The following is a 25167-nucleotide window of genomic DNA, read 5'->3' as shown; positions in this document are numbered from 1 at the left end:
CCAGGCACCTCGAGGTGGACAGCAGGGGAATACTGTGCCGGCGCGAGTTTATGCACTGACGCCTGGAGATGCTGAGGTGAATACTATCATTTAAAGCTACCGTTTTATTTGATTCTGGGGCGACGCACTCATTCATCGCTCAGGATTATGTAAAATTATGTGGGTTTGAGCCTCAGCAGTTAGAAATTAGTTTGTTTGTTGCTACGCCGACTGGGGTCGTAGGGGTATGTAGAAAGGTACTCAGGGACTGTCCAGTGGATATTCAGGGGAGGTTTTTGTTGGCTAATCTGGTGGTTTTAGACATGCATGGGTTTGAGATAATCTTGGGCATGGATTGGCTAGCTGCCCACTATGCTAGCATTGATTGCCATCAGAGAGTAGTAATGTTTAGACCTCCAGAGGGACAGGAGTACAAATTCGTGGGATCACATGTGCGCACCCCACCTCAGTTATTATCTGCTATTCGGGCGTGTAAATTGCTATCAGAAGGTTGTCAGGGATATTTAGCCTATGTGAAAACTGTATCAGAAGGGGAACTGAGGGTGGAGGATATCCTAGTGGTGAGAGATTTTCCTGATGTATTTCCAGAGGATTTGCCGGGACTTCCTCCTGATCATGAGGTAGAGTTTGTTATTGATCTGGTTCCGGGGACAGCGCTGATTTCGAAGGCGCCGTATAGAATGGCACCGGTAGAACTGAAAGAATTGAAAGAGCAGTTACAGGAACTAATAAGAGGTTCATTCGGCCCAGTGTGTCGCCCTGGGGAGCACCAGTTTTATTTGTGAGGAAGAAAGATGGCTCGATGAGGTTGTACATCGACTACCGGGAAATAAACAAAGTGACTATCAAGAATAAATACCCGCTCCCGCGTATCGATGATTTGTTTGACCAGTTACAGGGGACACAGATCTTTTCAAAGATAGACTTACGCTCCGAGTACCATCAGGTGAAAGTCAGGGTGGAAGATGTTTCGAAGACGACATTCAGAACACGGTATGGTCACTATGAATTTCTAGTTATGCCGTTTAGGTTGACGAATGCTCCTGCAGTGTTTATAGACCTGATGAACAGGGTCTTTCACCAGTACTTGGATCAATTTGTGGTAGTGTTTATTGATGATATACTGGTGTATTCAAAAAGCCCAGAGGAGCATAAGGAGCATCTGAATATAGTACTTCAGGTATTGCGAGAAAAGAAGCTTTATGCGAAGCTCAAGAAGTGTGAATTCTGGTTGGAACAGGTTACCTTCCTTGGACACGTCATATCCAAGGGTGGTATTTCTGTTGATCCAAGTAAGATTGAGGCGGTAGTAGATTGGGTATGACCAAAGAATGTGCACGAGATCAAGAGTTTCCTAAGATTGGCTGGATACTGCCGCAGGTTTGTTGAGGGCTTCTCTAAATTGTCAGACCCACTTACCCGATTGACCAGGAAGGGAGCGAAGTTTGAGTGGTCTGATGAATGTGAACAGAGCTTCCAGGAGTTGAAGCAGCGACTCATCACTGTGCCTGTGTTGACGATTCCTTCAGGAGAATAGGGGTTCGTAATTTATAGTGATACGTCCCATAAAGGGTTCGAATGCGTGTTGATGCAGCGGGGGAGAATGATAGCCTATGCCTCACGACAGTTGAAAGAATATGAGAAGAACTACCCTACCCATGATCTGGAGTTGGCCGCGGTTGTTTACGCGCTGAAGATTTGGAGGCACTATCTATATGGGGGTAGATGTGAGATATTTACTGACCATAAGAGTTTAAAGTATTTCTTCACGCAGAAGGAATTGAATATGAGGCAGAGGAGATGGTTGAAGCTAATAAAGGATTACGACTGCACTATCAGCTACCACCCAGGAAAGGCTAATGTGGTCGCTGATGCTTTGAGTCGAAAATCAGTGGATTCATCTGTATCCGCAGTGGAGATTCAGCATCCGATTCAGATGAATCTAGAGAGGCTCGGTGTGGAGCTGGTAGAGGGCGATCACCAGGCGTTGATTGTTGACTTGGTTTTGCAGCTGACTCTACAGGAGAGGATTAAAGCAACTCAGAGGAATGATGCAGAACTAGTAGAGCTTATGGGAAAGGTACAGGATGGTCAGGAACCAGAGTTCAGCATTTCAGATGATGGAGCCCTGAGGTTCCATACCAGGTTATGTGTTCCTGCCGATCCTGAGATCAAGAAAGTCATTCTGGAGGAAGCGCATCGGTCCTTATATACTGTACATCCAGGTAGCACTAAAATGTACAGGGATCTCCGAGAGTCCTTTTGGTGGAGCAACATGAAGAGGGAGATAGCTCAGTTTGTGGGTCAGTATTTGACGTGCCAGCAAGTAAAGGCTAAGCATCAGAAACCGGCGAGATCGTTGCAGCCACTCCATATTCCCGAGTGGAAGTGGGAGCATATAGCGATGGATTTCGTCTCAAGATTACCGCCAGCATTGCATAGACAGGACGCTATTTGGGTAGTGGTGGATCGATTGACGAAGACTGCCCACTTTTTGCCGATCAGAGTTAGCTCCTCCATGGACAGATTGGCTGAGTTATACATCCAGGAGATAGTTATACTCCACTGCGTCCCAATGTCCATAGTTTCAGATAGAGACTCACGGTTCACATCTCATTTTTGGAAGAGTCTGCAAGGGGCCATGGGTTCTCAGTTGTCATTCAGCACAGCTTTTCATCCTCAGACAGATGGACAGACAGAGAGGACGATACAGATTTTGGAGGATATGCTGCGAGCATGTATGCTGGACTTTGGAGGTCGTTGGATGCAGTATTTGCCACTGGTTGAGTTTGCGTATAACAACAGCTATCAGGCCAGCATTGGGATGGCACTGTATGAGGCACTGTATGGCAGAGGTGCCGATCCCCATTGTACTAGGATGAGGTTGGAGAGAGACAGGTATTGGGGCCAGAGCTGATACAGCAGACTCAAGATAAAGTCAGACTCATCAGAGATAGGATCAAGACAACACAGAGCCGGCAAAAGAGTTATGCTGATACTCGTCGACGAGAATTGGAGTTTGACACAGGAGATCACGTTTTCCTGAAGGTGGCACTGCTGAAAGGTGTTATGAGGTTCGGGAGGAAGGGTAAGCTGAGCCCTAGGTATATTAGACCATTCGAGATTCTTGAGAGAGTGGGTCCAGTTGCCTATCGTTTGGCATTACCACCGGACCTATCTAAGATCCATGACGTATTCCACGTTTCTATGCTGAGGAAATACTTTCCAGACCCCTCCCATGTGATCAGATATGAGGCACTGGAGTTGGTTGATACTTTAACTTATAAGTACCAGTGCAGATTCTTGACTGGAAGGAACAGGAGTTACGCACGAAGAAGATTCCACTGGTAAAAGTTCTGTGGCGCAACCATGCCATTGAGGAGGCTTCCTAGGAACTAGAGGATCAGATGCGCCAGAGATATCCGCATTTATTCAGTGGAGTTTAGAGCTGAGCCAGTCATGTGAACGGAATAGTATTGTAGTTTTTATTTGTATAGTGTAACGTAAGATAGATAAAGTTTTTAGTTCTGAAATGTGAATGGTTTTGGGAGAATTTTGAATGGTTGTAATCTCCCAAAACCCTTATTGTAACCACGGTATTCCTCCGCCATAAGTGAGGGTAATCAATAAACATTGGAAGTGTTTTCGCTAAGGAAGGGAAACAGAGGAATGGCAAATTTCGAGGACGAAATTTTTATAAGGAGGAGAGAATGTAAAAATCCCAAAAATAGAGATATAAAAAAAAAATTAGTGGATTGATTTCCAAAAATAAATAAATAAATAAATAAATAATAATAATAAATAAATAAATAAAATTAGTGGATTGATTTCCAAAAATAAAAATAAAAATAAAAATAATAAATAAATAATTCAATAATTCAATAATTTTTTTAATTAATTAACTAATTAATTAATCGGATTTAAAAGAAAAAGAAAAAAATTTTAATTAAAAATTTTTTTTTTATTAATAAAATATATTATTATTATTATTATTTCCTGAAGCCTGGAAGCTTCAGGCTTCTTTAAGACTTTTCTTCTTCTTCTTCTTCTTCTTCTTCTTCTTATTCTTATTCTTCTTTCTTTTCTTCTTCTTTTATTTTACTTTTCCTGCGCGTGCAGCCTCATTCTCTCTCCTCTCATTCTCTCTCCCTCTCTCCTCGATTTCGTGACGGATTTTCGCCCGATCGAAAATCTGAAAATACCACTGGACTCCATTCACCTCTGTCGGTAGAAATCTACCGGAGCGAATCGGTGGTAGGAGCGGCGTAAGCATATTCCCTGGGGTAAGTCATTTCCCCATTTTTCTTTAATTTCTTGCAAAATATAAGCCCAATTGACGAACGGACACCACCACGAGAATCTAGGGATGATTCTCTACAAGTCTAGTGGGACGGAATTGTAGTAGGGGTGTCGGGGCAAAACTCTAAATTTGGGGTGCGGCGATTATTAAGGGGCTTATTTTTAATTAATTAGCATTAATTTAGAAATACTAAAATATTGAGCATTTTGGGTTGAAGTAGGATTTCTGAAATTTAAGGGCCGAGTGAGCACCGCGGGTGTAATTTTGGGACCCGCAGGCAAAATTTAGAAAATTAAGTGAGGGTGTTAAATAATAGTTTAAATATTAATTTGAGGTATATGGAGTCTAGGAAAGGCTAGATGGGTATTATTTTGGAGAAATAGATTAATTAATTTAGGAAAAATGTAAATTGCAGGAGTTGAATTTCAGACGCCAAGGGCGTAGAATTTGGGATTCTAGGGAGACTCTCAGTAAGTCAGGTAAGGGGAATAAATTATAACAGTGTTTTTAGAATTATTATTTAAATGAATATGTGAAATTGAGCATATGATATTTTGTCTGAAAATTATTATGATATAAATATCAGATAAATTGTGTGGCATTTGAGTAATTGTAAATTGTGATATTTTGGAGTGTAAAATATAATAATGTGTAATTTCTGAGAAAATATTGAAATGAGAATTACTGATCTGATTAGTGAAAAATAATGTAATATGGTATTATTATATGAGTAGAAATGTTTTGCTTGGAAAATGGGATTTTGTGAATTATTGATATTGGAAAATAATGAAATGTGGTATTTATTTGTGAGTGGAAATTATTTGCATGAGAAATGAGTATTTTGGGAAAATATGAAAAATACATGAAATATAATATATGATATTACGAGATGATGAAATGTGCACAGAAAATGATGAAAATATTTATATTGAACTGAATTGTGATATACTGGAATATAATTGATGAAATGCCAATACCGCATAATGATTGCGAGTATGTGGTGATAAACCCTGTTGGATGGTTATGATATTTAGCACGGTACCGTTGCGAGTGGTGTTAGTGCAACCACACGGACTCTTGGAGCGTGTGGCGTGACAGTAGACTGTGCCATTGTGTAGGGTTGTTGGGCCCCCTGAGTCCGGATCGGGGTATTAGGCCGGCCAGTCGTACTACAGACGCGATATGTGATATGATATTTGATCTAACCGGGTCGGCCAACCGCGGTTAGATCCAGCCTTCGGGTCGAACAACCTTGACCATGGGGGGAAACATGGCGTGTATAGAAAGATCCTCAGGGTGGCCATGAGTTACAGACGCGATGTTGGTATTTGATACCGAGGATACTCATGAGCCGGAAAGTAATGTGGAAATGAAAAGTGAAAGAATGATAAAATTGGCTAAAATGAGAAATGAAAGAAAGAATAGAAATTGAGTGCCCTGATGGGTATTAGATGTGGCTATACCCGACTGCATAACGTGTTATAGTAGAGGGAAGCTACCTGTATGGGCGGGTAATCTTCACTATTCTCAGGAACTTTGCGTGTAAATATGTGTTGGAAATCATTAAATTTGATAAATGATTTTTAAGCTTATAAAAGCTTGTGTTGTATATCTATATGATTATGTGTATGTGAATATCAGTGTATTTTCTCAAATGAAATGGTGATTTGAAAAGTAAAGTGTATTATAATTGTACTCTTTTGGTCACACACTGTAAATAATTTATTCCTTCTTACTGAGATGTGTCTCACCCAATTTATCTAAATTTTTCAGGGAACAGAGATTGGTCGGGTGATAGAGCTCCGTGATAGTAGGGAGCTGAGACCCTGATACACAGGGCGAGTTTTTGGACTAGGAGAGATGTAATTCCCCTAGAGTTGAATAGTAATCTTTAGTATGGGAAGGTAGTGTGAATATTTGTATGTATGTTGATACTTTGGGTATTGTATTCTGACTGATATGTGTATATTGTCTTCCGCTGTTAAGTTGAATATAATAAAATACTTTTTACCCGTTACCCAATGCCGATCGAGTTATATGAATGGTACTAGGATTGTTGACGTGGCCGATTTGTGGATGTTGTGGATTTATGACGTGATTATTTATTTATTAAAAGAAAAAAATTGTACGAAAATCGGGGCGTCACATGAACGGAGGGGACCAAACCCTACCGATGTTGTCGCCTTGAAAAATGGAGGCCTGAAAACTCCATGGTCATGGCTTAGCTCGTCAACTCGATGAAGCTGGAGATCGGAAAAATCTACCTGTTCTTGCCTATGATGAAGGATGTCTGGGACGTCGTTCGTGAAACCTACTTTGATGTCGAGAGTTATTTGCAAATCTTCGAAATCAAAACCCGATTGTGGCAGATAAGGCAAGGCGATAGAGATGTCACAGAGTATTTCATGGAGATGACCCATCTCTAGCAGGAGCTTGATTTGAGCATCGAAGAGGAATGAGAGTGCTTCGGCAACAGTACGCGATACAGAAGGAGACTCGAAAACGAACGGGTCTTCGAGTTCTTTCCCGGCCTTAACTGAGATCTGGACGACGTGCGAGGAAAAATCCTTGACCGGCGACCTCTGCCTTCAACCCGAGAAGTATTTGCCTAGGTAAGGAGGGAGGAAAGCAGGAGATGAGTGATGCTGAGGCCCCAAGGAGATCGTATCGGGCCGGACCTATCCTTCCAAAATCTACGTACAAATGGGAATGGGCCAAATCCCAATGGGCCTGACGTCTCGGCCCTTATATCAAAAAGCCCTGCAAGATCCGGGCAAAGATCACAAAAAGGTAAAATATGGTGCGAGCACTGTCAAAAGTCAGGTCATTCAAAAGATACCTGCTGGGAGATTCATGGAAAGCATGCAGATTGGAAGCCAAGACAATATAAAAAAAAAAATCGAGGGTATCAGGCTACTACTGATAGTTCAACTAAAAAATCACAAGGTGAAAAAACCAATAATAACACTCCAAGTGGTGTATTAGTCTTGAGCAGTTGGATTAGCTATATAAAATGTTTTCCTCAAAACATCGGGTCAGTCTTCCACTGGTTCTCTAGCTCACCAAGGTAATTTTTTGTCAACCGTAAATACCATATTCCATTACAAATCACCATGGATAATTGACTCGGGTGCATTTGATCATATGACTGACTCTTATCAATTGTTCTCATCCTATTCACCATATACTGGAAATCTGAAAGTAAAAATTCCGATGGATCTCTATCACCTGTTGCTGGCAAAGGAAGTATTTGCATATCTGATTCTATAACTTTAAAATCTATCCTACATGTTCCTAAGCTATCTTGCAACTTGTTATCCATTAGCTAGTTGAAAAAAGATTCCAATTGCTCTGCTAAATTTGTTTCATCTCATTGTGTTTTCCAGGACTTATCATCGGGGAAGACGATTGGTAGTGCTAAGGCGTGTGAGAGTCTCTACTATTTTGAGAAGGTAAATACGAGTGAACAATGTAATACTGCAATTTGTGATTCTGCATCTATTTCTAGAGATAGTGAACTTTTGTTATGGCATTCTAGGATGGGTCACCCAAATTTTCAATATTTAATATGTTTATTTCCGTTTATTTGTTTAAATAAAACATCTTCTAATTTTCAATGTGAAGTTTGTGAGCTTGCAAAACACCAACATAATTCTTTCCTAAAATCCACATACAAACCATCCTGCACATTCACTATGATTCACATTGATTTGTGGGGACCCTCACGCTCCCCCAATCGCACTCATACAAAATGATTTGTTACCTTTATTGATTATCATACTCGTATTTGTTGGGTCTACTTGTTGAAAGATAAAACTAAAGTCCGATCTATTTTTGTCAGTTTTCACTCCATGATTCAAACACAATTTCAAACCCGCATTCAAATTCTACATACTAATAATGGTACATAATATTTTAATGATATTCTGGGAAACTATCTTCAAGAAAGTGGAATTGTATATCAGAGTTCTTGTGTGGATACCCCTCAACAAAATGGGGTCGCTGAACAAAAAAACAGACATATGCTTGAAGTAGTTCAAGCATTGATGTTCACTACAAATATGAAGAACTATTTTTGGAGCGATGCTATCTTAACAGCTACACATCTCATTAATTGAATGTCGAGTCGAGTTCTTTCCTTTACAACTCATCTCCAGAAATTCCACGAATATTTTCCTATCTCTCAACTCCACTCCAGTCTTCCTCTGAAAATTTTTGGATGTACTGCATTTGTTCATGTTCATGCTCACAACCGAGATAAATTGGAACCTCATGCCGTTAAATGCGTCTTTATTGGTTACTCTCCTACCCAGAAAGGCTACAAATGTTATGATCCAGTCTCCAAAAAAATGTTTGTTAGCCTTGATGTCATTTTTTTTTAAACCACTCCTTATTTCCAGAAGCCCTCTCTTCAAGGGGAGAAGTGGAGTGAAGATAGGTTCTTTGATCTCTTTACTACTGAATCTATGCCATCTAACGAGTCTCCCATTGCTTCATTCCTTGACCCATCTATTGCATCTCCCATTACATCACCTGACCTACCATATACAAATGATCACTTAAACTCGGGGGGAGAAGCAGAAAAACAAAAGGAAATACTTGTTTACTCCAAAAAGCCAAAAACAAAGCACAGGGAGAATCTCATACCTAAGGCACCAAAAGAGTTGGAACCGGTGATAGCTCCGAGCAACCATGAGTCGATGCCCAGTCCTGATCAGGTAATTAATGATCATGAGCTTTCTTCTAATAAGTCTACACCCGATGACATAAATTTATCCATTGCATTCAGAAAACAAACTAGGCCATGTACTCTATATCCCTGGTCAAAATACATGTCCTATAAAACTTTGTCTATAGGGTATCTTACTTTTACCTCTAACCTTGACAGGATAAAAATTCCAAAAGATATTAAGAAAGCTCTGGAAAGTCCTGAATGGAGGGAAGCCGTTATGGAAGAAATGTGGGCTCTCGAAAAAAAAGGAAACTTGGAATGTTATGAACCTGCCAAGTGGAAAGAAACCAGTTAACTGCAAATGGGTTTTCATAGTGAAATATAGAGTTGATAGGACAGTTGAACGATAAAAAGCCAAACTCATTGCAAAAGGATTTACACAGACTTACGGCATTGACTCCACAGAGACATTTGCACCAGTGGCAAAACTAAACACAATTCGGGTACTCCTGTCATTAGCAGCTAACTTAGATTGGTCACTACAGCAACTAGACATTAAGAATGCATTTATAAATGGTGAGCTAGAAGAAAAAATCTACATGACTATACCACCAAGATTCAGTAAGAAAGGTGAAGAAAACAGAGTACGCAAACTCAAGAAGTCCTTGTATGGACTCAAGCAACCCCCAAAGCATGGTTTGACAGATTTGCAAAATCAAAGATATTGACAAGGGCAATCAGATCTTACTATATTCTTCAAACAGTCTAAAAATTGTAAGAAAACAATTCTGATGGTATATGTTGATATAATTCTAACTTGAGATAATACAGTGGATATGGAAAAATTAAAGAAAGTCCTAACTGCTGAATTTGAAGTTAAAGATCTGGGACAAATGTGATACTTCTTGGGAATGGAAATTGCTAGATCAAAGAAAGATATCAGTGTCTCTCAACGAAAGTATATCCTTGATCTTCTAACCAAAACTAGCATGCTTGGATGCAAACCTAGTGAAACCCCGATTGAAGCAATAAAGAGGGTCAAAGAATGTGGAGTACCAGTTGAAAGAGAAAGGTATGAGAGATTGGTTGGTAAATTAATTTACTTATCGCACACCAGACCCGACATTGCATTTGCGGTAAGTGTTGTAAGTCAACACATGCATTCACCGAAAAAGACTCATCAAGATGTTGTGTATAAGATCCTCAGGTACCTCAAGGTTCTCCAGGAAAAGGACTCTTTTTTAAAAAATGTGAAAGCAAGGAAGTTGAAATCTTTACAGATGTGGATTAGGCAAGATCGGCAGAAGACAGAAGGTCAACCACTGGATATTGCATCTTTGTATGGGGAAATTTGGTAACTTGGAGGAGTAAAAAACAGAATGTGGTGGCTCGAAGTAGCACTGAAGCTAAATTCATAGCAGTTGCACAGGGGATATGTGAAGGACTATGATTACGGAAACTCTTGGAAGAGCTACAAGTTTTGTTGAAATTTCCTATCAAACTCTACTGTGACAATAAAGCAGCCATCAGTATCTCTCTCAATCTAATTCAACATGACAGGACTAAACATGTGGAAGTGGACCGACATTTTATCAAAGAGAAGGTTGAAGAAGGAATCATCTATATAACTTATGTACCAAGGAACAAACTACAAATATCTTTACTAAAGGGTTAGCATGACAGAACTTTGACGATTTCATTGGCAAGTTGGATATGATTAATATCTATGATGCAACTTGCAGGGGTAGTGTTGAAATCCCGAGTATCCTTGACAATATTGAGTAAATTAGGTAAGTGAGTAAATGTAGAAAATTGTATTATTCTGTAGGGAGATTGTTTCCTTGTTTAGAGTCTTTGTTTGTATTATATATTGTAAGATTGGGATGTACATATTTTAAGAATTCAAGAAATATTGAAATTGAATTCCGCTCACAATCACAATAGGGGATTCTTCTGAACACAGAACTCAGTGTTCAATGTAGTTGCACGTAACTGGTCAATTGCATTACTATTTACTAATAAGGGAAAAAACAAACATCCAGTAGACACGGCTCCCATGCCATATCCAAGGTCTAATGAGGGCATGATAATTGCAGTCTTACCTCCAGATTTAGAAAGGTAGCACCCATTCTTGATCCTATGACTTAAGGTTTGAGCATAATACCCTTATCATTGGGTCAAGGCTAGAGAAAATCAATACAGCTCAAGTTAGATTTATAACCAATAATCTAACTTCTACAGGACGACAATATATTTTTTCTATCTATATTTGCGTGCTCATTTGTGAATGAACACGTGTATGCAACAACACAGAAAAATTGAGGAGCTTAGAAAGTTATGCAGACAGCATAGGAAAATTTACCACATGATACTAAAACTATTGTGGAAATAATATTGCGTTTTCAAAATACATGTTAGGGAATCATGCTACTAAGTATCTGTGAGAAAGAGATTATTATAGAATAAAATCAACAAGACCGAAGTTGAATTGACTACTGAAAGACATTCTATGTGTGCATGTGTGCAGGTGCATGTACAGTTGCCTACATAAATAGTAAAATTTAAGGACCTAACAACTTGATATATGACGATATAGCTCTTGAACTTCTCAATCATGCTTTCACCCACGATAACATACTTGGCCCAGTGGTAAAATAAACTCCATGCAGTAGTTTATATCTATTTAGAAATTATCATGTCCATCATGGTTGCAAAAATTGTGAACCAGATCCATATGATCCTGTGATCCTACTTTACCAAAACAATCCTTATCTTATATATACTCACAAATTGATAAGATTGGAGTAGGATTGCTGGGGTCAGTGCGATGGGTAAGATCATAGTAGGATTATTGCAGGATTGCTACAATACATTATATTTGTAAATTTTCACAAAAATTACTTGTCCTACGATCTTGGTGTCTGTCCTATATAACTTGTAGTCTTGTACAAAGATTTGACACCTTAGGAAGTGAATTGGTTTATCTAATGTTAAGAAAACTATTTACTAAAAATTTTATCTTTAGATTGATGTTATTTTAAGTGATTCAAGCATCAAACATCAAACATCAAATATTTACTTATTTAGGTCAAGGATATATGTAGATATTTAATAAACTAATGTGTTGGATGATAACAATGGTGGTTGTGAATCATGAAGACGATTTTAGTGATGGGCTTGATGAAGTCACCCATAATGATATAGGTAACATAATGAATTAAATAGTGGTTTGAATGTTGACACTAATCTTAATAAGCTAACTTGATAGATTGGCTTTTGTTATTTGTTTGCTAATTGTTAATATATATTTTAGATGTTATGTTGTATAGTTTGTTGACAAATTTCATTTGCGTTGAAAATTATGTTTTTCTCTTCTTCTTTTTTCCCTACAAATATTTATTCCTTTTTCATTACAAGCCAACTTGACTGAGTTAAGAATGCAAAAAATTGAACACTTGGTCTCTTTATTACACGAGGACTCTACCTTACAAGTTCTTGTTTTCCTAGTCTTGAACACTCAACAAACAATTTTTTTAGATTTATAATATTTAAATTTATGAAAAATAACATATAAAATGCATTTTTTTTTTTTCACATTTTGTTTATATCATCGGCAGAACTTATGATCCTACAACCAATTCTATTATCCAATTGCCAAACATCTCAGCAAGCCATTGTAGGATCCCATTTTAACAACCTTTATGTCCATCCAACCAAACAAAATAAGGAAAAAGTTCAGCAATTAGGAGTTTAGTATACAAGTTATACCAATGGATATTGAAGCAACTTGAGTTGCCCACATTACTGTATAATATTCCAAGAAATAAACCATAATTTATTTATTCCTTACCTCAACAACTTCTGTTCCGCCATTCTGAATGCGAGCTGTCAGGTACTCAGTTTCTTGTGGGGTAAAAGAGGATGGAGGTTTAACCTGTATGAAATAAGAATAATAAAATGAAATTACAAAGATAGTCTATGTCAAAAAAAAAAAAAATTAAATGAGCAATAAACAATTCTAAATATAGAAAATAAATCAATAAATAAATAATCTCTCAAACCTGAGAGAGAAGGGGCAAAATTGTAACGCCTGCATGGCCCCCAACAACCGGAACGTCAACATCCCTTGGATCAAGTCCCAATACTTCTGCCTACAAGGAAACCATCAGCTTAGAAAAAATAAGCCAATGCCAAGAACAAAAACAAGAGAAAAACGTAAAAGTGAAGAGCCAAATATTATGTCCCTCACAAGCAATTATCCTGTAACAAGTGGTGCTTGGGACCAGACATGGTGAGCAATCTCCTAAGAAGCTTACATAACTAACACTTGATATAAAATAGAACATAGATCAGCATATCCAAAATTCAAAAAGGAACAAAATTATCTGATATCTTCCTTCAGATTATAATTTCCTTAGAATCACTTTTTACCACTATGTAAATTCTGTCTCATTCACAAGCAGGGAAATAAAAATATATAAATAAATAAACAGTGGCTACAGATAGTAACAAAACTATAGAGAGACAAATTTGCTTCTCATATGCTGGACAAAGAGGGGAAGAAACAAATTTCCCCTCATATTCAAAGGAAATATTCTAGTAGATAACATTATGGCATAATTTACACAAATCCCCAAAAACAAGATCCATTGTCCATCTAATAGACTTACCTCTACTTGTTTACAGAAATCAAGGACAGAAGTTTGAGTTTCTTCTAGGAAATGGATTTCAGAGAAAAGAAGGTTTTAAGAAACAGGCAAACAGTGCTCTGGTCATTGGACCATAAAACAACACATTGAACTGACTATTTGATTGCAGGAGAAGTGATCCTTTATGAACAGTGGACCTATTTGGAATCCATATGCCTCACATAGGAAAAGATTCTGATTTTTAGTTTATTTCATGTCATTTTATTTCCAATTAGTTACTAAACAAGTGTGTTTCCTTTAATATTAGGAAATCACTCAACTGTTTATATGCACTGTAAACCCAATAGGATTTGTTTTGATTTTTTGAAGAACTGAATTTGTTGATGTGGGAGTTAGGGTTATTACCCAGAGTGTACGTGTGTTTCTACATCGAATGCTGTCACAGCCAAGTTGCAGCAACATTGCTATTGTCCCACCACTACTGAGCCACCTCCAATGGGTGGCACCACTGCTGTCTGCATACGCCACTGCCACCGTAAAACCCCAAAAAGGCAAGAGACAAGACCCTTCGAGTGATCACAGAGCCTCAATTGCTTGCCTCCAAAGGTGCAATGGCAATTAGGCCTCATCGATGACCTTCATTGGCTCTTCGTGCAACTATCAACAACTTCTTTCGATGTTTCCAGCCTTATCGTATGCTTTGCCGACTGTCATGCAGCCATGATTCTTCCTTGTCAAAAAAAGTGTTCCCACTCCTCCTTCACATCATCATGGCCAACTATCACGATCTGACTATTTTCACACCCTTGTGAAGGGTCATGAGACGCTAGCTAAAGCACTCTTGTTTAACTAGTCAGTCAATCGTTTATCAACATTCATCCACGAAACACTTTCATTAGCATTTAATCAAATGGTAGCGGAAACAGTAAGCATTCATGAAAGCAGTGGCAAGCAAGCAGTAAACATTGAAGCAAACGTAATTCATTAACAACACGTTCGTTGACATTGTGTGCTTAGCAAAGGAGGCAAGTAGGCTAAACACGTTGACAATAGCTAGTGAGTTTTACAATGACTAATGAACACTCACCCTCTCCTAAAGAACTTTCTAGGTCATTCCCACTCTAGCACTAGGAAACATCAAAGTGACCGAGGAGTCATACTGCCTTATTTGGCATACAAAGACACTACTAGCAGAAAATAACCCTACACTAGTATTTACATGATGGAAACCCATCCCAAGCACACGAGACAAGCGGTCACAGGCAAGCATAATGCCCTGAACAAGCTTAACTCGTGACGTTCTCCCTCACTTATGCGGTCAACGTCCTCGTAGACTTTGGCGATAGGTACACTTGAACTTTGTCCACGAACGGCTGCATATCTTCCACTGAAATCCAGCTGATTTCTTTGTCATCAAGGCATTTCCACTTCACTAGGAACTTCTGCCGCTTCTTCCTTGAGGATATGAACTTTCTGTCTGCAAGGATCTCTTCAACTTCACATATGTCACGTGGCACTGTCTTCAACTCTACTCTGTTTGACCGATTTTTGCTCAGGTTATTGGTGTTGGCATTGAACGGCTTGAAGCAGCTGACATGAAACTGCGGTCTTCTCCCTTGATCTGCCCACTTCTTCATCTGCTTAGAAGCTTTCTCCAGATAGGCATGGGGAAACTCTGCATTTTGTGTCCATTCTTTGGTGAAGACGTACGCCCTGGGACTCTTTCTTCTATATAGCTCGCCCACTGTGTGAGGTAACGGCGGCAACTGGCCTGTAACAAGCTCAAAAAGGCTCTTGTTGGTTGTTGAGCTCCTTTAAGCGTTGCCACAGAACGGAGCCACATCGAGTAGTTGCACGTCATTCTTCTGGTTGTCATTGACAAAATGGTGCAAGCACTCATCTAGCAGCTCTCTGAATCTCTTCATTTGTCTGTCTGTCTGTCGGTGATAACTCAAAGAGATGTCCAAATGTGACCTGAATATCCTGAAAAATTATGTCAAGAAGTTGTCAGTGAACATTAAGTCTCGATCACAAATAATAACTTGGGGAACACCCCAATGTTTCACAACAGTCACAAGGAACAATTGTGTCGTCTCCTTTGTCGAACAGTACTTTGGTGCGGCCATGAAAATACCATACTTCTTCCGCTCCCTCTTGTCTTGTTGGAAAGTGAGACAAGTTTTGGTATAATCAACCACATCATCCCGCATGTGCGGCCAATAATACCTCCCCAGTAGTCCTATCATTGGAGTCATTCTTTGCGACTGCCCCTCAATGAACGTCCTGCGATATCTAGTAAGGCCAAGAAAGGAACGCAACTCCTTCACTATTGTGAGGATCTTCCGTTCTTGAATTATCCTTACCTTCTCCATTCCCCTCCGAATACGACCTTGTTCAACTATACAACCAAGGAATTTGTTGCTCCGCTGAGCGAAAGAGCACTTTCTTCACATCCAAACTGTTTCCCCCTAGCCTGTCGAATACCTTCCGTAAATGCTCTTCATGTTTCCTCTAAAACAACACCGATGCTCCCAACGGTGCTTTGGAAGGGCGAACACATCCCACTTCCAATTTATCAAGTTGTTTCCCCAACTCTACTATCTCTGGAGGCACCATCCAACATGGCCCTTTAACAGGTGGTTTCACTCCTGATAACAACTCGATCTCATGCTCCACAGTCCATCGTGAAGGCAAATTGTGAGGCAACTTATCCAACAACACCTCCTTGAACTCATCCAACACCGCTTGGATGGTCGTAGGCTCCAACTCTTGGCCTACTTCTTTGTCTACCACTACCATGGCTAGACGTGTTTGCTCACCTTGACCCAATCCCTTATTGAGTTGTATAGCTGAAAGGGACTTCCCATCGTCTCCTTTCGTTGCAACAGCTTGCACCATGCACGGGTGATCTCCCATCAGACATAAGGAACCAGCCGAAGGCATCAACACTGCCTTCGTCCCCCTTAGGAACTCCATTCCCAAAATGACTAGAAATTCATCCAATGGCACCGCTGTGAAATTCACATGACCTTCCCACTGTCCAAGTTTCACAATAACTTGCTTGGCTACTCCCCAAGTAGGCTGGGCTACAGAATTAACTGCTTTCATGCATCCTGTATCCTTCTCTAAGGATAATTTGTGTCTCCAAGCTTCCAATTGCAAAACAAAGTTATGGGTAGCCCCGGTATCCACCATAGCACGGGTACTCTTCCCATTGATTTTCAAGTCCACAAACATTAGCCCTCTGGCTCGTGTAACATTTGGGGCTTTAACCTGCTTTTCCAATGCCCTCACCTGCCGCATTACACCCATCCTTGGGGTCTCATCTTCTTCCCCATCGTCTTCCACTGCCTGTTATGCAATGGAAGCCTGTAAAACATTAAGTGTTGCTTTGTAAGGGCACTCAAAAACTCTATGAGGACCTCAACACAAGTAACACTCAAGTTTACCCTTTCCCTTGGGTGTCTTAAACCCTTGAGACAACGAAACTTTTTTTGAGGTTCATGATTTGGAGTCGGCTCCCCCACTCTTGGGTTTGCTTTTCTTGAAAGACTTTCCACTGTTTCCCTCTCCCCCAAACCGTTTGGACAAAGCGGTATCATCACCAGCATAGTCAATCAAGCGTTCTGCAGCAACTTGTGCAGTAGACAAGTCTTGAACCCTTTGCTTATGAAGATCAGTTCTTGTCCACGATTTCATCCCCTCTAGAAAATAGAACAACTTGTCCTTCTCCGACATATCCCTAATACCCAATATCAAAACAGAAAATTGTTTCACATATTCCCTGATTGACCTAGTGTGCTTGAGGTCTCTCAACTTTTTCCTTGCATTATACTCAACATTCTCAGGAAAGAATTGGGCCTTAAGCTCTCTCTTCCAGTCTGCCCAACTATCAATTACACAGCTTCTATTTTCAATGTCATTGTACTTAGCACGCCACCACAGTTTGGCATCACCAACTAAGTACATGGTTACAATATCCACTTTCACCTGTTCTGAGGTCATCCTCACAGCGCAAAAATACTGTTCCATACCAAATAAGAAATTCTCTAACTCCTTGGCATCACAGGCACCCCCATATGTCCTGGGTTCCAATACCTTGGTCTTGCAAACTCCCGGAGTGTTGGAGTTCCCCATAGGAAGAACCATCAAATTCACCTTTGCATTCAGATCAGTCATCTGAGCCTGCAAAGTTTCTACAATGTGGTGAAAGTCCTCTAACATTTCACTAGTCAAACTTGCTTGATGTTTTTGTGATCCCATCACTTCATCAACAAATTTTCTCATCTGGGCCATCTTCACGGCTAGTGTTGGCTGTTTCCTCAACCTGTGTTTCTAGCACGCTGATCCTCTCAGCATTGTTTGGTGTCATGGTCACTTACCAAAGTTTTCCAAATCCCACAACGAAAGCAATCGAATTCACATAGCAACTCAACTTCGGGCTCTGATACCAAGTGTCACGGTCCGACTATTTTCACACCGTTGTGAAGGGCCGTGCGGCGCTAGCTAAAGCACACTTGTTTAACTAGCCAGCCAATCGTTTACCAACATTCATCCACGAAACACTTTCATTAGCATTCAATCAAATGGCAGCGGAAACAGTAAGCACTCATGAAAGCAGTGGCAAGCAAGCAGTAAACATTGAAGCAAACGTAATTCATTGACAACACCTCCGTTGGCATTGTGTGCTTAGCGAGGGAGGCAAGCAGGTTAAACACGTTGACAATAGCTAGTGAGTTTTACAATGAATGATGAACACTCACCCTCCCTTAAAGAGCTTTTTAGACCATTCCCACTCTAGCACTAGGAAACATCAAAGTGACCGAGGAGTCATACTACCTTATTTGGCATACAAAGACACTACTAGCAGAAAATAACCCTATAATAGTATTTACATGATGGAAACCCATCCCAAGCACACGAGACAAGCGGTCACAGGCAAGCATAATGCCCTGAACAAGCTTAGCTCATGACACCAACCAACAATCATTGACCTTTACCCCATTCTTGTCGTCAAACATTGTCACCGTAGCCATCAAAGTCACCTTCACCCTTCTACCACTCTTTGTTGACACTCACTTTTGACACAGACTGATGTGTTACAGGGACACGACACAATACCAATATGACAACATATAAAAAATATATATATATAAAAAAAAAAAAAAAAAAAAACATGGTAGGGATATGTCATTGATTCATTAAAAATATGCATATTTAGGCATATTTGGTATTAGTTTTTACCTTTTGGAATGTAAAATATTGTGGTAAAGTAAATTTACAATTAACTTTACGAATTATTAATGTACATTATACAGGACAAAAAAAAATCTATATTCACTGCCTACTCTCATATTTCATAATTTGACACTAAAGAACAGATTTATAGTGTAACCATAAAAGTATCATCAATAATAAAAAACCACTTGATGGCTAAAGATAACAAGAAGTAATCTAGCAAAAAAGAATACAAAAAAAACACAGAAGACATGTCAGGTTGCATTGAGAAGTGGCAGAGTCTGCATCAGAACATTAATTTTAATTAAATAGTTTCAGACAAGTATTGAGCTGCCCCAAACAAGTCTTGGCGTCCAACACATGTGGGACAATGACACTCAAAAGGTTCTTGAAGTGTCAGTGCTTCCTGGATTCTGCCCACTCCTATGCCTCAAAGAAGTTGAGCAGCAGACAGCTGAACAAGAACGATGGAATTTTAATTGAACCAAGTACCCTGAACTGGTCTGCCCTAAATTCCTAAACTGGTAAGAGTTAATTTAACTGATGAACGATCTTACAGAACCAAATTAATCTAGCAGGAATTTTAAAAAATATATAAATAAAATAAAAAGAATGAAAGAAACCAGGGTGACCAAGGAGCAATTTGCACTAGTTCAGTGAGATTTTATCAACTAGAAAGACTGGAGAGACCATGTCTATTGCCTCATAGAGCAGACTCTATGAAGTAACCCAACAATCCAAACAGGAATCACAAATCTCCATAGGGTTTTCGGGGACCTCAGGTGTAAATTGTTAGCTGTGCTGGCCCACAAAGACAGACTGGTAAAAGGGAAGGGAATTGCAGTGCCCCTGACTCAAATGCAGTTATAAGCTAGAAAACCTTAAGGCCCCATCACCTTGACTTAGTATCTAAGTCACATTGCCTGATTTTTATGGGGGAGGGTGAGCCAGATGAATTGTATGATTGGTTTAATCAGCTAAAATATATTTTCATTTACTGGGGCTCTTAGGAATGAAAACAAGGTAATCTAGTTATCAACTATCTTAAGGGGTATGCTAGCACTTGGTGGGGGAATATAGAGTTACAGTGCAGGAACCATTTGGATAAGCCCACAGCTTAATGGAGCCATTTGAAAGAATTTGTGAATAATTTGCAACGGTTAACTATGCTAGGGAGGTCTACTGTAGACTGTGCTCTCTTACCCAACACAGAATGGATGTAGACGCGTACATTAGAGAGTTTCATAAACTCATCACTAGGTTTCAGTTTGATGAGTGAGTAGGTTATCCAATCCAAATCAGCAGAGCTATCGAATTCAAATAAAGCACAATGGAAATACTTCAATTAAAATTTCCAATAACCAAGTTGCACGCAACAGACATTGAAAAGGAGCTTACCGACATGAAAGACAGTTGATAGAAGTGGGCGGACTGCATTGAGCTGAAAGCTGCAGTTGCCCTTATCTCACCCAAACCAATGGAACCTGAGCGACCTGATAAACCCTGATTCAATTGTTATGAGTGTGCAGGAGAAGGTCACATATCCCTCACTGCCCCCAAAAGAAGCCCCTATATGTGATGGAAGAGAAGATGGAACAGAAAGAGGCAGATTATGTATACGAGCTTCTAGAGCCCACTAGCAGTCTAGCAGTGAAAATGAGGCATTGGATAGTGAATCATCACCCACTAGTACAAGTCTGCACTGCTCTTCTCCAAGGCACAAGGAAACCGAGCCCAAGACTGCCACTAAGCTGAACAAGCTCTTCCAACAAGTTGGGTCAATCAGTCATGAAGGAGTCCAGCTGCTCATGCATGTCATCATAGATAACAGGGCCGAAATCAATTTGATATTGACTCAGTTCACTAGAGGGTTAGATTTGCATACATTTTGGATCCCCATGCTGCGGCTACCCGTTACTGGATAGACTTCATGGATAGTGTGTCATTCCAGCATGGATATGGAGTTGGCGATGCAGGGAGTTGTTTTCCCATGGCAATGTTATGTTTTGGTTTGCACACTCATGATGTGTTATTGAGGAGGCCATGGCAGTTCGAGTTTCACATGATTTTTTATGGCCATGAGAATGTTACGACCATCAAGGTTGGGTCATTCCATTATGAGCTTCATTCTCAACCATTGTCCCGAATGCTGAGGTCACTCGAGAGCATTGGTTTATTGTAGTGATCCATTCCGTTCCCAATTCCAGCATCACTAAACTACCATTTGAGGTCAAACTTTTCATAGGCAAGAGAGAATGATGGTAGGACTTCGGGAGAGATGGTCCTTGTGGAGAAGCGGGCCTACCTAGAAGTTGTATACTTCATTTAGGAAACAATTCTTATTTCAATTTATTTATTTATTTTTATTCCCACTTAGTTATTTCACGCAAGTGTGTTTCTTTAATTTCAGGAAATCACTAATCTGTTTACATGCATTACCTACCAGAGCTGGTTTTGATTTTTTTGAAGAACTGCATTTGTTCATTTGGGAATTGGAGTTGTGACCCAGAGAGTGTTTGTGTGTTGTGTTTCTGCATTTCTATTCCATCCTAAGCAATTTCACTAAGAAGATGAAAGAAATTCACCCCCAAAACACAACATAAAAGAAACAAGAAAAAAAAAAAGCACAATTAGTAGTGCATACCACAAAAGTATTGGCCCTGACAACATCAAGCATTGTGACTCCAAGAAGTCGCTTCGGATCAAAGGTGCCAGCTTTCTTGAAAACCTCTGCTGCAATGGGAACAGTAGAATTCACAGGGTTGCTTATCAAGTTAACAATTGCATTTGGACAACACTTTGCAATTCCTTCGCACAGGGTCCTAACAATTCCAGCATTGATGTTGAACAGATCATCCCTCGTCATTCCAGGTTTCCTAGGTACACCAGCAGGAATAATTACAAGGTCCATGCCTGTAAGGGCATCATGAAGTTGATTTTGCCCTAGAAAACCACGTACCTACAGACCCAGCAGTATACTTCAGTTTGTACAAATTGAATTCAAATAGCTAACAGATACAGTATGCAGTTCTAGATTTTATTTTTATTTTTACCCTTAAGCAGTATTAAAGGAACATGGAAAAACATTCTCAGTGTGGTAAAGTAGGAAAAAAGGGGCAAATGTTAAAATAAATAATAAATAAATAAAAGGGATAGCCTGTGCTTCACTTATTTCAAATAAGACGCTACATAGAGTTGAGTGGCCAAAAAAGGATTTGCAGAGGTAGCTTCCAGGTATTTGTGACTCTCTCTCTCTCTCTCTCTCTCTCTCTCTCTCTATGTATGTATGTATGTGTGTGTGTGTGTATATATATATATATATATATATATATATATATAATCTGTGTGTGCGCAATATAGTTGTCAAATCAAGATTTGAATAGTGAGTCAAAATCCCAAATCCAGGAATCAAAAATTGAGAATCAAATCAAAGCCTATGATTCAATATAAAGTCCCAAATCATATTTAAATGGCACGCATATACTCATAGAGAAACAAAAAAAAATAGAAAAATATATTTAAAATTTTACTATGAAAAAGAATCATATTTGATGTGTATGCTTTCTCTAAACAATAAAAAGTAAGAGAAAGAGTCAAGAAAATTAATTAAAAAGTGAACTTTATGTTGTTTAAGCGAAAGAATCAAAAATAAAAATAAAAATAAAAATAAAAAATAAATTTTTGGTGTTTATCAACAATAAAAATATATATATTTCATGTGTATGCCATCTCTAATTAATAATAATAATAATAATAATAATAATAAAGTTAAATAAAGCTGATAGATAATTGAACAAACTGCTAAAAAACACCAACATTTGAGAGAATCTTAACAGCACAATGAAATGAGAGTATCACCTTAGCTGATGAATATTTTGACTGAAGGAAACCATGGGAAAAAAAAATGTTTGGCGGGTGTTAAACCAATTGTGTTTGATAGTATGATAGGTTCAAAATCAAATGAATTGGATTTGAATTGATTCATTAGATTCAGAGGTTCAATCGATGAGCTCAACTACAAATTGGTTGTTTTTGATTCTCTAGTACACAAACCATAAGGTTATAACTGTGATATTTATAAATATATATATATATATATATATATATAAAGCCGAAATGACACATGTATTGGATCCACATAAAAGATGAACACGTTTGAAGGAACAAAGTTAACAAACCATTATCATGGATGGCTTATTTAAGAAATGATAATAGATCACTGCATCAAACAGCATATGATCACTTCAGGGACATAGAGAGGTCAAAGATGACATTGATAAATACTAAAATAACGACCGCACAAAAAGAAAAAAAAAAATTGAACTGCATATTCCCAAAATCTAAAGTCTAGAACCAGCACTAAGAACCCAGGCACATGCCCAATTGTCAGAAAATAACAATATCAACACTAACCCCAAATACAAAAAACCAATAACCCTCCCCTGAAATAGCTGTAAGCAATGGACCGAGAATTGAACATAACAATTCGAACTGATCTCCAAAATCAGCAACAGTGAGGATCAGCTGAAAGGAAAAGAAAAGGGGAAAAAATTACCACAGCTCCGGTGTCCATGTGACTGATATCGGCAGTGACACCAGGAGTGTTGACAACATCATAGAGGTGAAGAACTGAAACCAGTGGATTCATCTTCATCAACATCGCCAGAGGCTGCCCTATTCCTCCCGCAGCACCCAAGACTGCGACCTTGAATCCGGGCGCTCCGCCTTTCGCCCGGCAATTCGCCCGTCTCAAACCGGAGCTCTCCTCCATCTAACACCCCACATTTTCAACAGCACCAAAACAAAAGAAATCAGCTCGCAATGGAGAGACCAAAAAAAAACTGGCACAATCAATGACCCAATACAAATCACTGCCATTACAGTTTCAACAGCACCAAAACAAAAGAAATCTGCGCACATATATGCAATTGAGAGACCAATAAATCAAAAAAACCGGAACAATCAATGACCCAACACAAATCACTGCCATTACAAGAAAAGAAAGACTCCATGATCGGATAAAAACATGGAATAGTCAAGAAAAGAAGCAAATTTCAAACAGGAGGGGAGAGAACCTGGAGGTTGGGAGGATGAAGATGAGCTGATATCCTTGCAATACGCTGATTAACCTCGGAAGTGGACTGCATCTTGCTAAGCAAGAATTGGTGGGTATGGAGTAGAACAGTATAATTTTAATTTTATAGATGGAACACGAATGAAGTGAAGAGATATGGGCTGAGGAACTGAGAGGCGGAGGGTGACGCGAAACGGTTGTTAAAAGAAATTGGAAAGCGTGGAAGGGAAGTGTCTGATTATTGGGATTTGGGGGCTATGCCTTATCCAAAATGTTGTGGCCTTCATGATCCAAACTTTAGAGGTTTCTCCCCTGGCTGATTTGAGACTGAGTTCATCACAAATGTTTAATTTTTTATTAGCAAGAGTTGCTGAAAAGAAATTATTCTTCACAAAAAAAGGCTTATGCCTTCTTTGAAATTTTTAAAAATAATATTTTAAAATTTTAAAAAAAATTTAAAAGAATGAATTTTTTTTTATGCTTGATTATCAAGAAAAATATGAACAAAAATTAAAATAAATAAAATTAACAAAAAAATAACTTTACACATCATTAAAATTTGATTTTTCTAAATCTTTTACAATATTACAATATTTTTTTTTATTTTTAATAGTACTTAATAGAAAAATGTAATGAAGATGAGTTTTCTCCTTTTTTTTTTTTTTTTTTTAAATAAAATCATTGAGTCAAACAAACTGATAATATAAGTATAATAATTGAAATTAGAAAAAGTTTATTGTCATAATGGACAAAACTGGTATATTTTTCATGTTTAGTGATGCTTGAGATGTGTGGAGTGCACAAATTAAGATATGTATGAAAAAAGTGTTTATGAAAATGGTAGAGACATCTGAACAACATAACTGTGAACGCTACTGATTGTACGCTGCCAAATACCGTAAACGGCATAAAAGCTTATTGAAGTGACAAACTAATTTTATCTTAAGAAATGAGGTGTTTGTTTATTTGCTTTGGGAAAGTCGGAGAGTTAGATTGTAACGCCCCAAAAGTTCTCATAACATAATAACAATAATCCATATAATCACAAAATATCTCTGATACGACATCTGTAACAACCTGAACCCAAAAGGGATTCCTGAGTGCATCCTTTCCATAACAGAATTTATAAACAACCAACAGCCAACGGAAGCAAAATAAACCTCCCAACACCATACATACCAGAGTACTATCTCACAACCATTATAATAAAATTTCTTAAAACAATAAAGTAACC

At 38.8% G+C, this 25167-nt stretch overlaps 1 protein-coding gene across 1 annotated transcript in view; it reads right to left on the bottom strand.

Moving 5' to 3' along the window:
- Positions 1–24325, bottom strand: part of LOC131165108 (malate dehydrogenase, glyoxysomal) — a 34089-nt gene extending 9764 nt beyond the window's left edge. Inside the window, exons 1-5 of the mRNA XM_058122804.1 lie at positions 23935–24325; positions 23415–23630; positions 21504–21818; positions 13034–13123; positions 12823–12906 (exon numbers count right to left, since the gene is read on the bottom strand). Coding sequence (XP_057978787.1) covers positions 12823–12906; positions 13034–13123; positions 21504–21818; positions 23415–23630; positions 23935–24006 — 777 coding nt within the window. The 5' untranslated portion in view covers positions 24007–24325. The remainder of the gene's footprint in view (positions 1–12822; positions 12907–13033; positions 13124–21503; positions 21819–23414; positions 23631–23934) is intronic.
- Between the last annotated feature and the right edge of the window lie 842 nt (positions 24326–25167).

The sequence above is a fragment of the Malania oleifera genome, chromosome 1 (genome assembly GCF_029873635.1).
Source record: "Malania oleifera isolate guangnan ecotype guangnan chromosome 1, ASM2987363v1, whole genome shotgun sequence".
NCBI lineage: Eukaryota > Viridiplantae > Streptophyta > Magnoliopsida > Santalales > Ximeniaceae > Malania > Malania oleifera.
This window is presented reverse-complemented; position numbering and strand designations above follow the sequence as displayed.